General features: G+C 40.9%; 1 protein-coding gene across 2 annotated transcripts in view; it reads right to left on the bottom strand.

Annotated features, from left to right (window-relative positions):
- MYOM1 (myomesin 1) overlaps positions 1 to 13789 on the bottom strand; it is a 122331-nt gene that overhangs the window by 85745 nt on the left and 22797 nt on the right. For both annotated transcript variants that reach the window (XM_070778874.1, XM_019986555.2), the window contains exons 4-6: positions 11410 to 11659; positions 10456 to 10613; positions 1731 to 1823 (exon numbers count right to left, since the gene is read on the bottom strand). In XM_070778874.1, the coding sequence (XP_070634975.1) occupies positions 1731 to 1823; positions 10456 to 10613; positions 11410 to 11659 (501 nt within the window). The remainder of the gene's footprint in view (positions 1 to 1730; positions 1824 to 10455; positions 10614 to 11409; positions 11660 to 13789) is intronic.

The following is a 13789-nucleotide window of genomic DNA, read 5'->3' on the forward strand; positions in this document are numbered from 1 at the left end:
GTACCTTTGTAGCAGGTAGGACCCTGAGGGGCCTCCCTCAGGATGGGTTTCAGTCTGGCTGTTATAGTGTGATGGAGAGACAAAGAAACAACCTCTCCTTATAGACGCCCAAATGGATTCAGGTTTGTCTAGTGTGGTTCTGTGTTTTAGCCTCAGAGTACAAACAAGTTATCTGTCCCTCAATTCTACTAATGTTCAGGCCCACAACACAATACAAGAAGTGCCATTTGGAAGTTCCTCTAAGTTATGATGGATGCAGACATAGGGATGTCTTGGGAGACCTGGGTTCGATCCCTGGGTTGGGAAGATCCCCTGGAGGAGGGAATGGCTACCCACTCCAGTATTCTGGCCTGGAGAATGCCATGGACAGAGAAGCCTGGAGGGCTACAGTCCATGGGTAGCAAAGAGTATACTCCACTGAGTGACTTTCACTTTCACTTTAGAGAGAGAAGGCTCTTATGCAGAGATGAACAGGCTAAGATTTCAAAGCACGCTGTTTTATCATTGCCAGGGTTCATGTTCTTCACTGTTCTTCTTTAGTTTCATTGGTGAAATTTGAATTCTTGCTGAAATTTTACAGACATTCATAGAATCCCAGGCGGGTCAATATGGTTGTTTCTTCCATGGTTGTTTAATTATAAAGCAACCACACAGCTCGCTGCCGACTTGGTTGAATCATTGATGGACAGAATGGGTGGGTCTTTAGGAAGGGGTCCCTGCCTGGCGATCATCCCAGAGTCCCAGGGTTCTGCTTGAAGCCGAGAATGACCTGTGCCAACCTCTCTGATCTGAGAAAGCTATATATCCTGAGATTAGAATGACTTAAATTCTACTTTGACTTCACAGTATGTCATGGTTTCATTTGAACTGGAAATGCTGGGAGCTTGTGTAACTTCTTCATCCACATTAGTAGGCTTGGATTTCAAAACCATGTTAGGAGACATGATACCCCTTTGAAGACCTAGAAACTTTGATGTGGATTCTGCTTTAAAATTTTTGCTGTTGATTTACTTTAAAAAACATCCCAATGTCAGGCCCTGCATCCATCTGACAGAATGGGCACATAGTTTCCACGCAGTTTCTGGTGAGCTAAAGGAAAAAACAACTTCTCTAGGTCCAGTTTACATTCAGTGTCACCCACCTCAAACTTCACTGGCCTCTACTGAGGAAAGGCAAACGTGTATAATGCTGATGCAGATTCGGGACTCTGAGAAGACATTTGAATATAAATGCCTATTCTGTAACTTATTTTTCTTGCTAATACCTGAGAAGAACTCTCAAGTACATAAAAGAATTGTTGTTTAGTTGCTGAGTCGTGTCTGATTCTTTGCGACCCCGTAGACTGTAGCCCGTCAGGCTCTTCTGTCTATGGGATTGTCTCAGCAAGAATACTGGAGAGGATTGACATTTCCTCCCAACATAGGGATCGTACTTGAGTCATCTGCATTGGCAGGTGGATTCTTTAACAGTGAGCCCCTGGGAAGCCCATACAAAAGGTTAAATAGATACAAATGAATTTTTCCTCATCATCTTTGACTAAATTCAAAAGATCACTTTGGGCAGTAACTTGGGCTTGGTAAGAATGTCATGATTATCACTCATAGGTGTGCACCAAGAGAAGCAATACTTGGGATTGTCCCCCATCCTGATACCACCGTGTAGGGAGGAAGAGGGGAGAACCCCCCGCCAAGCAATTGTCGGCAACATACACAGACCGTGATGTTTCTTACGCATTTATCTCCAGAGTGTGCATTCCATATCGGCTTTCGATGATATACTTTCCAGGATGTGCCTGGACATTTATTGGCACCTGGTTTTTATACCTATGAGACAATGGAAATGAGGTGAAGTAAGTTGAGGTGTAAACAGCTTCATGATTAACACACATACAACTGTTCCTCTTGAAAAAACATCTGTAGACATAGCACAGAGGTCAGTAGCAGAGTCTGCTCAATAAATGCAAATAAAATTCATTACAAGTATCATAAACTTTCTTGATGAATGTGCTTCCCTCCTCCATTACAAAAATTACATTCAAGAAGTTGGCCATTCACAACCTTGTGTTTGTATCTTGCGTACATAATTTTGAGTGGAAAGAGCCAGATACAAAAGAGTATAATGATTGTTTTTACATAAAGTACAAAACAAGAAAAGATCAATTAATGCTGCTAGAAGTCAGGGCAAGGGGCAGGGATGAAGGCGGTCCCTTGGGTGTTGATAATGTTTGGTTTCTTGATTTTGGTGCTTGTTACCTGGGGGTAGGCGGTCTACAAAAATTCATCAAAGTTCTACATTTATATGCCATACCACCCTATTTTGTGTACATATTATACTTCAATAGATGAACTTAAAAATGAAAAGAAAGACAACCATTGTTGACACAACAGAGAGAAAGGCTTTGAGTGGGTTTTTTGTTGGCTGTCTGTGTAGGATGAAAGCAAAACATCCTTCCCACTGACATTCCTGCACATTGTCCAAAACCTTGTCATTGCATTGAAAGCTCATTATATTTGTTTTATTCTGTCATAAGCAAACATAGCTCTCAGCTTGGAAGAACTTAGAATATCAGTCATGAAAGAAAACTACTGATAAATAGAAGCTAAAAGAGTCCCTTTTTCTGACTGCCGATCCCTGGCAAAGCCTCTCAGCCTGGAGAGGCAGGGGCTCCCTGGAGGGGCCCCTCCTGAGACACTGGCCCCTGAGTCTTCACCTTGATTCATCACCATGTCCTCATGTTCTCAGCGTGTGCTCAGTCGTTCAGTTGTGTCCAGCTCTTTGCAACCCCATTGACTGTAGCCAGCCAGGTTCCTCTGTCCATGGGATTCTCCAGGCAAGAATACTGGAGTAGGTTGCCATTTCCTACTCCAGGGGAGCTTCCCCACCCAGGGATCAGACCCACGTCTCCTGCAGCTCCTGCATTGGCAGGAGGATTCTTTACTGTCTGAGCCACCAGGGAAGTCTCATGTTCTCAGTAGCCAGTAGCTATGGCGCTGGACCTAGCTTAAGCCATTTTCTGCCCCAAAGGGGAGCTAAATTTCATTTGTTTCCTTTTCTAACATTCTACTTCATGTGCATAGTTATCACAAATAATGCTAATAACCATAATAGAAACAGTATTTACTGAGCGTCGGGAAAGGCTCTAAGTACTTTATGTCCAGATTAGTAAATTCAATCCTCACAACAACCACATAAGGTTGCACTACTTTTTAAAGAATGTAATATATTTTGTCTGGCTTCGCTGGCCCTTAGTTGCAGCATACAGTATCTTTGGCTGTGGCACACGAGGTCTAGGTCTAGCTCCCCAACCAGGGATCGAACCTGGGCCCCGTGCATTGGGAGCTCAGAGTCCCAGCCATTGGACCACCAGGAACTCCCAGTGCTACTACTTTTAACATCATTCTCCAGATGAAGAAACCCAGGCACAGAACGGTTAAGTAGCCTGCCCCAGCTTTAACAGCTAAAACAGCAGAGCTGGGATCTGAACCCAGGCGGCCTGGCTCCTGACAACATGGGATGTTTCCATTTTCCAACTGGTCTCTATTGGCTGTTACTGTTTAGTCGCTAAGTCATGTCCAACTCTTTGCCACTGCGGGGACTATAGCCCACCAGATTCCTCTGTCCGTGGAATTTTCCAGGTAAGAATACTGGAGTGTGTTGCCGTTAACTTCTCCAGGGGATCGTCCCAACCCAGGGATCAAACTCACGTCTCCTGCTTAGCAGGTGGATTCTTTACCACTGAGCCAATGGGGAAGCCCCGTTCTCTATTTAGTTGCATTTGATTTCTTCAGATTTTTGGACATGGTTATAAGCATATTTGGGAGCAGGGAAAGTTACAGAAAGGGAAAGAGAAAGGAAATAATCCTCAGCCAGTCCTTTCCTCTCCCCAGCTTGTGTACACACACACACACACACATTCACACTCATGCCCTATGTCCCTAAAATGCACCCTTTTCTACACTTTAGAAAATACACCATTCTCCATCTAGCAAAATTCCAACTCATCCTTCAAGACTCTGATCAAATGCCACTTCAATAATCTCCTCCCTAAAATTCCACACAACAGCATTTCCGCCTCTTCACATCAGTGTTACTTGGTTCAAATGGGAAGGTATAATGTTAATCAAATTACGGTTGGGTAAGTGTCACTTCTGCTAAACCGTGAGTGCCTTGAAGATGGGGACTCTGTCTGATCCATATTGATTTCTATTCCCACTCTCAAGGAAGCAGCCATCCCAGGAAAATACTAGGCAGTGTTTATTAAATTGGACTGCACAGTCATTGGGTAACATCATAAATTCAATTGTGCTTCTTGAATTTTGGCAAAGGAACAGAGTTCTGACAAATCCATCCTTCACGATATGGATAATTTAAAATTAGTGCAGATTAAGAAGGTGTGCTGAGGCTGTTTGTCTTGGTTTCCTTGGATGTGAAATGGGAGGGTGGACTGGGAATCGCAGCTGTGCAGCAAGTGTAGGGGCACAGCCTTCTGCCCCACCCTTGGGAATCATTCCTAGCTCTTTCTGACAGTCCAGAAACAGCCTCAGGCAGCTGTTCCCCCACAGGGCTCCAGGCAGACAGGACTGTTTGATCAGAGATGGGCTGTAAAAAGCAATCTGCTGGCTGCTCTTAATTTGGAACATTCCTAGTTTGGATGAATGACAGGGTCGAACACATTAATCATGAGCATGTTCTCCTGACTGAATCGGTTTAGGTCATTTCACACCCGACTCAGAAGCTTCTCTTTGCTCAGTTTTCTTTGCGCTGGGGTATTTGCAGTATTTCTTCCCAACATAAGAAGATATAAAAGACACACCAAAGGTGTGTGGCCGGTGCTACTTGACCAAGCAACTGAGTGACACTTGATTTGGCTTCTGACCAAAAATGCTGTGCATATTTCCATAAAGTCTGAGTGAAAATAGCATTTGCAGCTCTTAGGCTTGCGTGAAGCCTTCCTGGATGCATCAATATTCCTTCACCTTCAGTCCAGCAGTCCCCAACCTTTTCAGCACCTTGGACCAGTTTCATGGAAGAAAATTTTTCCACCGAGCAAGGGGCAGGGGATGGTTTCAGGATGATTCACGCGCATTACATTTATTGTTCACTTTATTTCTATTATTATTACATCAGCACCACCTCCGATCATCAGGCGCTAGATCCCAGAGTCTGGGAACCACTACTCCAGTCCTGTGTGACTTAGTATCTCAATGACTTTCCCTCAGTTTTCTAATGTGACCGCTTGAAATAGATTTCTCTCGCTTTCTCTCTCTCACACACACACACACATTTTCTCTCCACTGGGACTCTATATGTCAGTATAAAAAGCGCCTGTTTTAAAGCAGCACACGAGGATTAAATGAGGAAGCTATTCAGATCTGTTCTCCAAGGAATTCACCTTGCGAGGCACTCGGGTTCAGAGCCACTTCTGATTGTCTTCAGTATCAAATCAGAGCAGAGAAGGAGAATTTGAGGCCTGCTCTGTGTATACTTCACAGCTTGTTATTTCTGGAAAGTGAAATTCCAAACTGGCCACTCATCAGCTAATTTTAGAGAGTAATCTACACCCTGGGACTACTTATCAGGTTTCTGAAATTCTTGTGAGTATTTAGATGTACACCCTTTTCCTCATCATTTTCATGTAAAGTGTATGAACGACTAGTTAATGAACTTGTGTTACACATTATTTCTAGAATAATACTCTTCATTTATGTATGTAAAATACCCACTTAATTTCCCCAAACAAATGTCTGTCTGGATACTAGGCTGAATTTGGTAACAAGGGGTTACAGTGAAAGCTCTTTGGCACTGTAAAGTGCGATCAAACAAAAGGACTTCACTCTCACTTTTCTTTGTCAGCAAACAATGCTGCCAAAATGATCTCTATCATTTTGAATCCCCTTCCCTCAAAAGTGTGGTTAGAATGCAACCTTATTGTTTTGAACAAACAGCCATTACTCACTTTAAAAACCAATTAGCTGAGAGCTAACTCTTCTATTAGCATAAAATTTGGATGTAAATAAGAAAAATCTAAAATAAAACCCCAAACCCTTATACTTCAAAAGTAATTATAAATAATTTTTAATATTTTAAATGCAGGTTGTTTTCCTACAATAATATGGCAGTGATTGCTAAATTTAAATACATTGTGAATAACTCTAATCTTGTAAAAAAATTCAATGCATTAATTCTACTATGGAATTTATGAATTCTCATAATTTGCAAAAATAAAATAAGACTTTTCCAAATCTCCAGACTGTTCCTAAAATACATTTCTCATACTATCTTATCCCTAGGTTTTGAACTATGATCATGTTCAATGACAAGTTTCTTTAAGTGTCTATTTATCTTCACACTATCCCTGAAGTGGCAATGACTTCAGGGATAATTTGAAGAATTTCAAATATGTATTTTAAATGTCTTGCATGAGGATCTAATCCAGGTGCTAAGCTGCTCCAGTCGCATTCGACTCTTTGCAACCCTATGGATTGTAGCCCAGGATCCACATACAAATCTGAAAACAAGGGCACTGAGTGTGTGAACACATGAGTGTTATGTGATAATAACAATACATTGTTCTAGGAGTTGGTGTGAGGCTCCCTGAAGATTATATAATCCCAATTTCCACTGACAAAAATCAATCTAGACTTTGGGCTCAACATGCAATTAAATCTGGCTCTCTAAAAAAGGAGGGGGTACAACTAATTTAATTCTCTTTATTTTAAAGAGAACTTTTCTCCCCTATTTCATATAGCTTCTTACAATCTGACCAGGCAATGCGAGCATATGATCCAAGAATCAGAAAATATAGGGGTGCCCAGGGAACATTCTCTTTTCTCACACCTGTCTGCCTTCTGCCCAGCTTCTCCCCACAGCTTCTCTCCTTAGGTTCTTATATGTCCTTCCAGAGCTTCTTTATGCAAGTAATAAAGATACAAACAAATGCTTTTCTTCCCGTTTACAACAATATACTGCCTATTAACAAGTTATTATATAAATATAACCTATTAAATTAAACAACTGGTTTTTCACCACATATATATTTCTCCTTCCCTGTTGGCTAGCCCTCTTCTGCAACTAACTTTTCTGCTGCACCCAGGGCCAACAGGCTTCCTTCTGCTCTGAAGGTGAACTGGGAATAGGGCAGTGTTGCTCAGCATCTCTGCACCTGGCCGTGATGAGTGATGGTGATGAGTGATGGGCCCGCCTGTCAGTAAGTGCTCTCCAGGTACGCTCTAGACTCCATCCAGATTTAGTCAGTCTGCAGGGGCTGGCTGAAGAGCAGCTGCAGCATGTTGATATCATTTGTTCAACCTCAGGGATTTCCATGGCCTCAGGGTGCCAGTGGAAACCTGGAACTGAACGTTCCTTGGAAAGGAGTCTTAGGGAGTCAGACCCAGGGCACGCATGACTTTGAAAGATGTGGCTTAGGACCTAAAGGCTCAAGTGGAGACAGCACAACTGCCCGCAGCAGCATTGGAAACTTGACCTTCTTCTATTCAGGAAGGTCATTCTCAGTGGTTTCTCTCATACTTGTACTCAGAGTCAGGCCCAGGAGGCTGCAGCTCGGTACCAAAGAGACATCAAGGCCAGCAAATTAATTACCGACATCTTGGTTCTCACTTGAGTTGTGGGTTCCCTGTTCATTTAGGGGGAGGATGCTCACTGAAGATTGTGTAATCTGGACCAGCAGCTTGCAAAGTAAATTAGAGCTTCATTCAATGATTATTTTTTAAAAGGCAACACACGCAGGACGGTATTAATATATTAATCCCATGTGAAATTTACTCCCAGAGGTGGATTTACCTTGAAGCTAGTGAAGTTGAAGTTGCAGGGTCTCTCATCAGCACAGGTCCCCTTATGGACTAATGCATGTGACTAACTTTATAACCTTTTTTTATAAAGGATGCTCCTCAAATTGTATAACCCTCCTGCCCCACAAAACCTTGATCTGACCTTAGTTATTGCCAGAGCCAGTTCTTAGCTATCTGCTAGCTGATTGTCCAAATTTTTAGCTTTATCCAGGGGCAAACCTTGCTCGCTAAAGGAAGGTGAACTATTTTCTTAGTGGTCCACTGGTTCTTTTGTTTTCACATTTACTTCCCACTTGACTTGTAAGGCAACAGGGCTTTGTGTGAAGTGCTCTGATTCGTCCCTCCTGGAAGAGTTTCTGAACAGAATGGATTTGTGTTCTCCAAGCACCGAAGCGGGTGCAGGAACTAGAGAAGGCTTGTCCCAGTCAACGAAGAGCCTTCCAGTCCTTCCTGAGACAAATCTTGTCTCTGTGCTTTTGTCTTTGATTAAAATGAGCCCTGATGCCATACAATTCACATGTTAAGGAAATAAATATTTCAAAGCCAAACATGAAAGATTTGAGGGGTCAATCATACTCCCAGCCCCATTAGTGAGGATAACTAAAAACTGACAGTATTTCTATTTTTAAATATGACTGGAATTTTAAGAGTTGCCAAGTGTAGTCATCTCATATTTTTTCAGTGGAGTTTATATCTTTTTGTTTGTTTTTAAATTACTCCTTTTCCAGCCCAAAAACACCACGCGAGGAGTTCAACCTCCAGTGGAATTTAAGCTCTGCCTTTGTGGAACCTCATCACTCTGGCTTAGTGACACCATCAGTGGTACATGGCATGTTTGTATTCTAGTGACTGTGTATCTCACAGAATAAGTAAATGCTTAAGAAATTCATATTTATCTCCTAGAGATCACTTTGTATTCTTTTGAAAGTCATCTTTAACTCTGATGTTTAAAAATCAGGAAAACAGAGATAAGACACTGTGTAATAAATATATCTACTTAAAGACTCCAAGTATTCATTTACCAGTAGTACATTTTAATTCATGAAACATGAGGAATTTTTTTACTCATCAAGTAATATTTCTTGGAGCTAAAAATTTGTTATTCTTTATGTATTTCTTTTTTTTTTTCCTACACCACACAACTTCTGGGATCTTAGCTCCTCAACCAGGGATCGAACCCCCATCCCCTGTATTGGAAGGCAAAGTCTTAATCACTGGACTGCTGGGCAAGTCCCTCTTTATGAATTTCTACAGGAAAGTTTGAATTTTTTCTGAGGTAAAAAGTAATCCGTTTTCAAGAGGAAATGTCCCTTTTATAGGCCAATCTATGCAGCCCAATAGGCAGAGACAAAGGCAGGGGGTAAAGATGAACGGATTCCTAGCTTACTGTCAGTCGTGTCCAACACTTTCCAACCCCATGGACTGTATAGTCCAGAACACTGGAGCAGGTTGCCATTTCCTTCTCCAAGCGATCTTCCCAACGCAGGGATCGAACCCAGGTCTCCCGTATTGCAGGCGGATTCTTTACCAACTGAGCCACCAAGGAAGCCCAGCTTACTGTAGTATATTCATACTTTTAAAGCTTGGAAATTGATTTTTTTAAACTTCATTTTCATTGAAATATGTTCTTACACTTCTCATCTTTGTTTACTATAAGTTATTTGTCTTGGTAATAACAGAACTGGCTTTGTTTTTCATTCTCTCACTTTCAAACTCAAGAACCCTGGGAAACGTTTATGTACAAGAAAAACTGTATGTAAATCCAATTTGGTCACAGGCAGGTTGATATTATAGGTGAATTAAAAAAACAACAACAACAACTCACCACTTGCTCCTTAAGAATAACCTTAGGTAAGGGTTTATCTTGTCAGCCTCCGTTATGTAAGCCAGGTGTCCAAACAACATTAGAAATGACAGAAAAGGGAGAAGGAGCTGGTGCCCTGTGGGCAACAGTGCCATTCTCTGCAGTGTTTATACTGAGACACAGGGCATTCACCACACCCCGAGGGTAAGAAAGCAGCATGCAAAACCCACATTGTAGAATAAGACGGAAAACACCTTTTAAAACTGGCTTACAATCCTCTTCAGATTCCTGCTCTCCATGGCAAACTGATTTCCATGACTGCTCTCCATGACAGTTCTGATTTTAGGGGTTACCAAGTCACTGACAATTGCAATAGGATATATAATGGGTGGAAAAAAGGGGAGCTTCTTCTTTATGGAATGAAAGGTTCTTCAGACCTCATATTAGAAATAGCTCCCCGTCCCATCCCCTTCTTTGTTTGGCTTTAGAAACTAGGACCTCAGCTCACATGAAGACTAGAGATGAAGCCCTCTGAGCTTTATCTCTCTAAAAGGTGGCAGTGCTTTTCATCACAAAATGTTACCAAATAAATATGCTGACTAAATTTTAACACTTTATATAAGATAAAGACCCATTTGTATAAGAGGATGTATAAATTATAATGGATGCAAAATCATTCTTCCTTCCATGCATGTATTCTTTCTTCACTATTTAAAAAAATTTACTCGAACTTACAGATGCTTTCACTGACTCTTGCATGTTCATAAATCCACATGTTTTCACAGGATTTAAAATTAATTTGAGTAATCAATTCTATGAGAAGCTTTCAAAAAGATAGCGTACCATGTGAGACGAGGTTCTGGCCAGCCAGCTACAGAGCAGTGTAATTTTACATTTTCTTTCTCCCAAACAGTATGGGAACGAGGTTTAATGACAAATTCAGGAGCATGGAGAAGATTATCTTCATTCAACTTTTTATGAAATGCCTCAGTTTCTTCTAACTGAAAAAAATTATCAAGACATGAAATCAAAGTAACATGTGCTACAAAAATGAAATGTAGAAATCAAAATGATCATTTTTTCATTTGGAGTCTTAGTCTGGTATTTGGAGCAAATGAACTCCCCTCATCCCTTTAAAAAATAGACATATCACTTAATTTTTAACATTCTAAGCCTGAGCAACATATTGTACTTTCCAAAGGTGGATTTCTTAAGGTCCTCAAGAACTTTAATTTCTGTAGAACCTAAAATTTCACAGACTTTAAAACTATGAAATCTGTCTTTTTTTGAACTATACATTTTGGTGTCTTTTCCCCTTTTTTCTTAGTTGTTTCTCCACAAGACCACACATTTCTTCATTTGAAACTAATCTATATTACACACAGGCACAGTGTTACATGCATTTCTACTTTTTTAAGATTAATTTTTATTGGAGTATAGTTGATTTACAGTGCTGTATTAGTTGCTGCTGCACCAGCAAAATGAATCAGTTATACACATACATGTAAACACTCTTAGATTCTATTCCCATATAGATCATTACAGAGTATTAAGTAGGGTTCCCTGTGCTTTACAGTAGGTCCTTATTAGCTTCTCCATCCACAGGATTCTCCAGGCAAGAATACTGGTGTGGGTTGCCATGCCCTCCTCCAGGGGATCTTCCCAACCCAGGGATTGAACCCAGGTCTCCTGCATTGCAGACAGATTCTTTACCGTCTGATCCACCAGGGAAGCCCATTTTATATGTAGTGGTGGCACTTATACTTTTTTAAGTTATGTTAAATTGTCTTTTCTTACCGTTTTTTTCAGTGACAGCTGATCTGCCTTTTCTCGAATGGCAACTTTCCTTGACTTCTTCTCAAAGGCCTCTTCCTGGTGAAGCGTGGACATGGACTGCTTAGATACAGAGGACTGCTTAGATACAGAGGACTGCTTGCTGGCTGTTACTCCTTCCTCACTAGCAAGGAGATTCCTCTGGGCTATGTAAGCAGCAGCTTCTTTAATTCTTTGCTCTTCCGTGTCTGTAATTCCACTGACATGCACTTGGCTAAAATAAAGTAACAGCAAAATACGGTTATTGTGGATGTCAGTGATAAGACTGCCCAATTTCACCAAGTTCAAAGCACCAGACCTAAGATGTTGTACACTGTGCCCAAGGAAAACCTGACGTACAAAACACTGGCCCGTAAGAGCTAACTCTTCACACATGGACGTGACCGTCACCTTAACAAATGATAACGACGATAGTAATACCTATTATGGCCTGGGTGCTCTGCCAAGTGCTTTTTTGCATAAATTATCTCATTTTCCCCCACAACAACCCTTTGAAATAAATGGTATCCTTTCTACTTTAGACATCTGGTAACATGGCACAGAGAAGTAAGATAATTTGCCCAACATCATTTCTTTGGTTTCCTTGGTGTGTTTAAACACAGTTTAGTCTGTAATAAAATATTAATTTATGACTTCCTTCTAGAAAAGACAGCATTGTAAAATGACAGACAGTTGTGTGACTGGGATCCTGATTTATGACTAGTGTGCTTTATCTGGATTCTGTAACTCAGATGACGGAATGCATTACCCAGAGCTGCTGCACGCATAAATAAGCTATAAATGTATGTGTGATCCTTATGCCTAGCAGTTTCCTTTCCAAAATAATAAAGGTTATGAGGGACTTCCCTGGTGTACAGTGGATAAGAATCAGCCTGCCAATGCAGGGGACATGGGTTTGACCCCTGGTCCAGGAAGATCCCACATGCCACAGGACATGGAGGTTGGGCGTGGGGGAGAGGGCGGCAACTGCAATTAGGAAAACTCAAGTACACTTAAAAATATATTTTTGACCCAGAACAGCAGGGACATTTGCCTTTAAGTAAGTGCATATGTGCATGTCAGCAATAACCCTGCTATAATCTAGGTATAAGAGCAAGAATATGATGCTAACATCAAAAACACACTACTGAACATTTTAAATAAATTTAAAACCTTTCCAATCCTCTATCTCAATTTAAAACCTGTCGCTGACATAAAGTTAGCTCTACTTAGACCGTGCATGTGTGCCAAGTTGCTTCAGTCGTCTTTGACTCTCTGCGACCCTATGAACTATAGCCCACCAGGCTCCTCTGTCCAGGCGAGAATACTGGAGTGGGTTGCTGTGCCCTCCTTCAGGGGATCTTCCCAACCAGGGATCAAACCCATGTCTTTTATGTCTCCTGCATTGACAGCCGGGATCTTTACCACTAGTGTCACCTGGGAAGCCCTACCTAGACTGTAAGAAGTGGAATTTTCAAGTGCCATCCAGAAGAAATCGTATTCTCCAAAAATGTACTATATTTGCATTTGCCAGCCCTAGGAGAACTCTCGGCTCAACCGTTACAAGTGCCTTGATTTCCTTGTACAAAAAAATTGACATACTAATACCTCTCCAGAGCTGAATGGAGGACTTAGAAGGATGGTTTATATATAAAGCACTTACAATGATTTCCAGCAAACAACACGTACTCAACAAACGTTCATTACTCTCCTGTTCTCTTAGATGTTAATGAACATCATTATGAAGTGTTATCTTCATAGTAATAGAATATAGGAGATGGCTCCATATAAAAAATGAAGAACTGGAAATAAAACCTAGAATATAAATTTTTTATTCAAACTTTCATTTATCACAGCTTATTCTGTAAATAATTTCTTGACACTGGTCTGGAGGGAACAAAATAGTTTGGTGAGAAAAGGGCAGGAAGAAGCTGGAGAGAGTGAGAAGCTTCAAAATGTGCCCACACAGGTGGAGAGTCATGTCATATAGGTTAATGCTAAGCTGACATCATGACTTTTAAATGATTTTTTTTAAAACACAAAATTAAATATTTTTCTCCTCCAACCTAGTAATCTCCTAAAAGGAATATGAGTGCCATTAAACCAACTGTGAGGAAGCTGAGTCTGGGCAAGCATACTTCACAATATAAGCCTGTTTGTCTATAAAGTTCAGTTTGAAAAATCAAAGTTATAAAATAAAAAGCTAAAAATAGAATATTGTTTATCCCTTTCCTAAGTAGGTTTGCAGCAATTATGACATCAGCCTCTGAAACAATTGGGAAAGGAACCATCAAAAAGCGATGGGAAGAGAAAATGCAGGGAAACAGAAGTAGGTCACCAAAAATTACAACCGAGTTATTGCCTA

The sequence above is a fragment of the Bos indicus genome, chromosome 24 (assembly GCF_029378745.1).
Source record: "Bos indicus isolate NIAB-ARS_2022 breed Sahiwal x Tharparkar chromosome 24, NIAB-ARS_B.indTharparkar_mat_pri_1.0, whole genome shotgun sequence".
In the NCBI taxonomy this organism is placed as follows: domain Eukaryota; kingdom Metazoa; phylum Chordata; class Mammalia; order Artiodactyla; family Bovidae; genus Bos; species Bos indicus.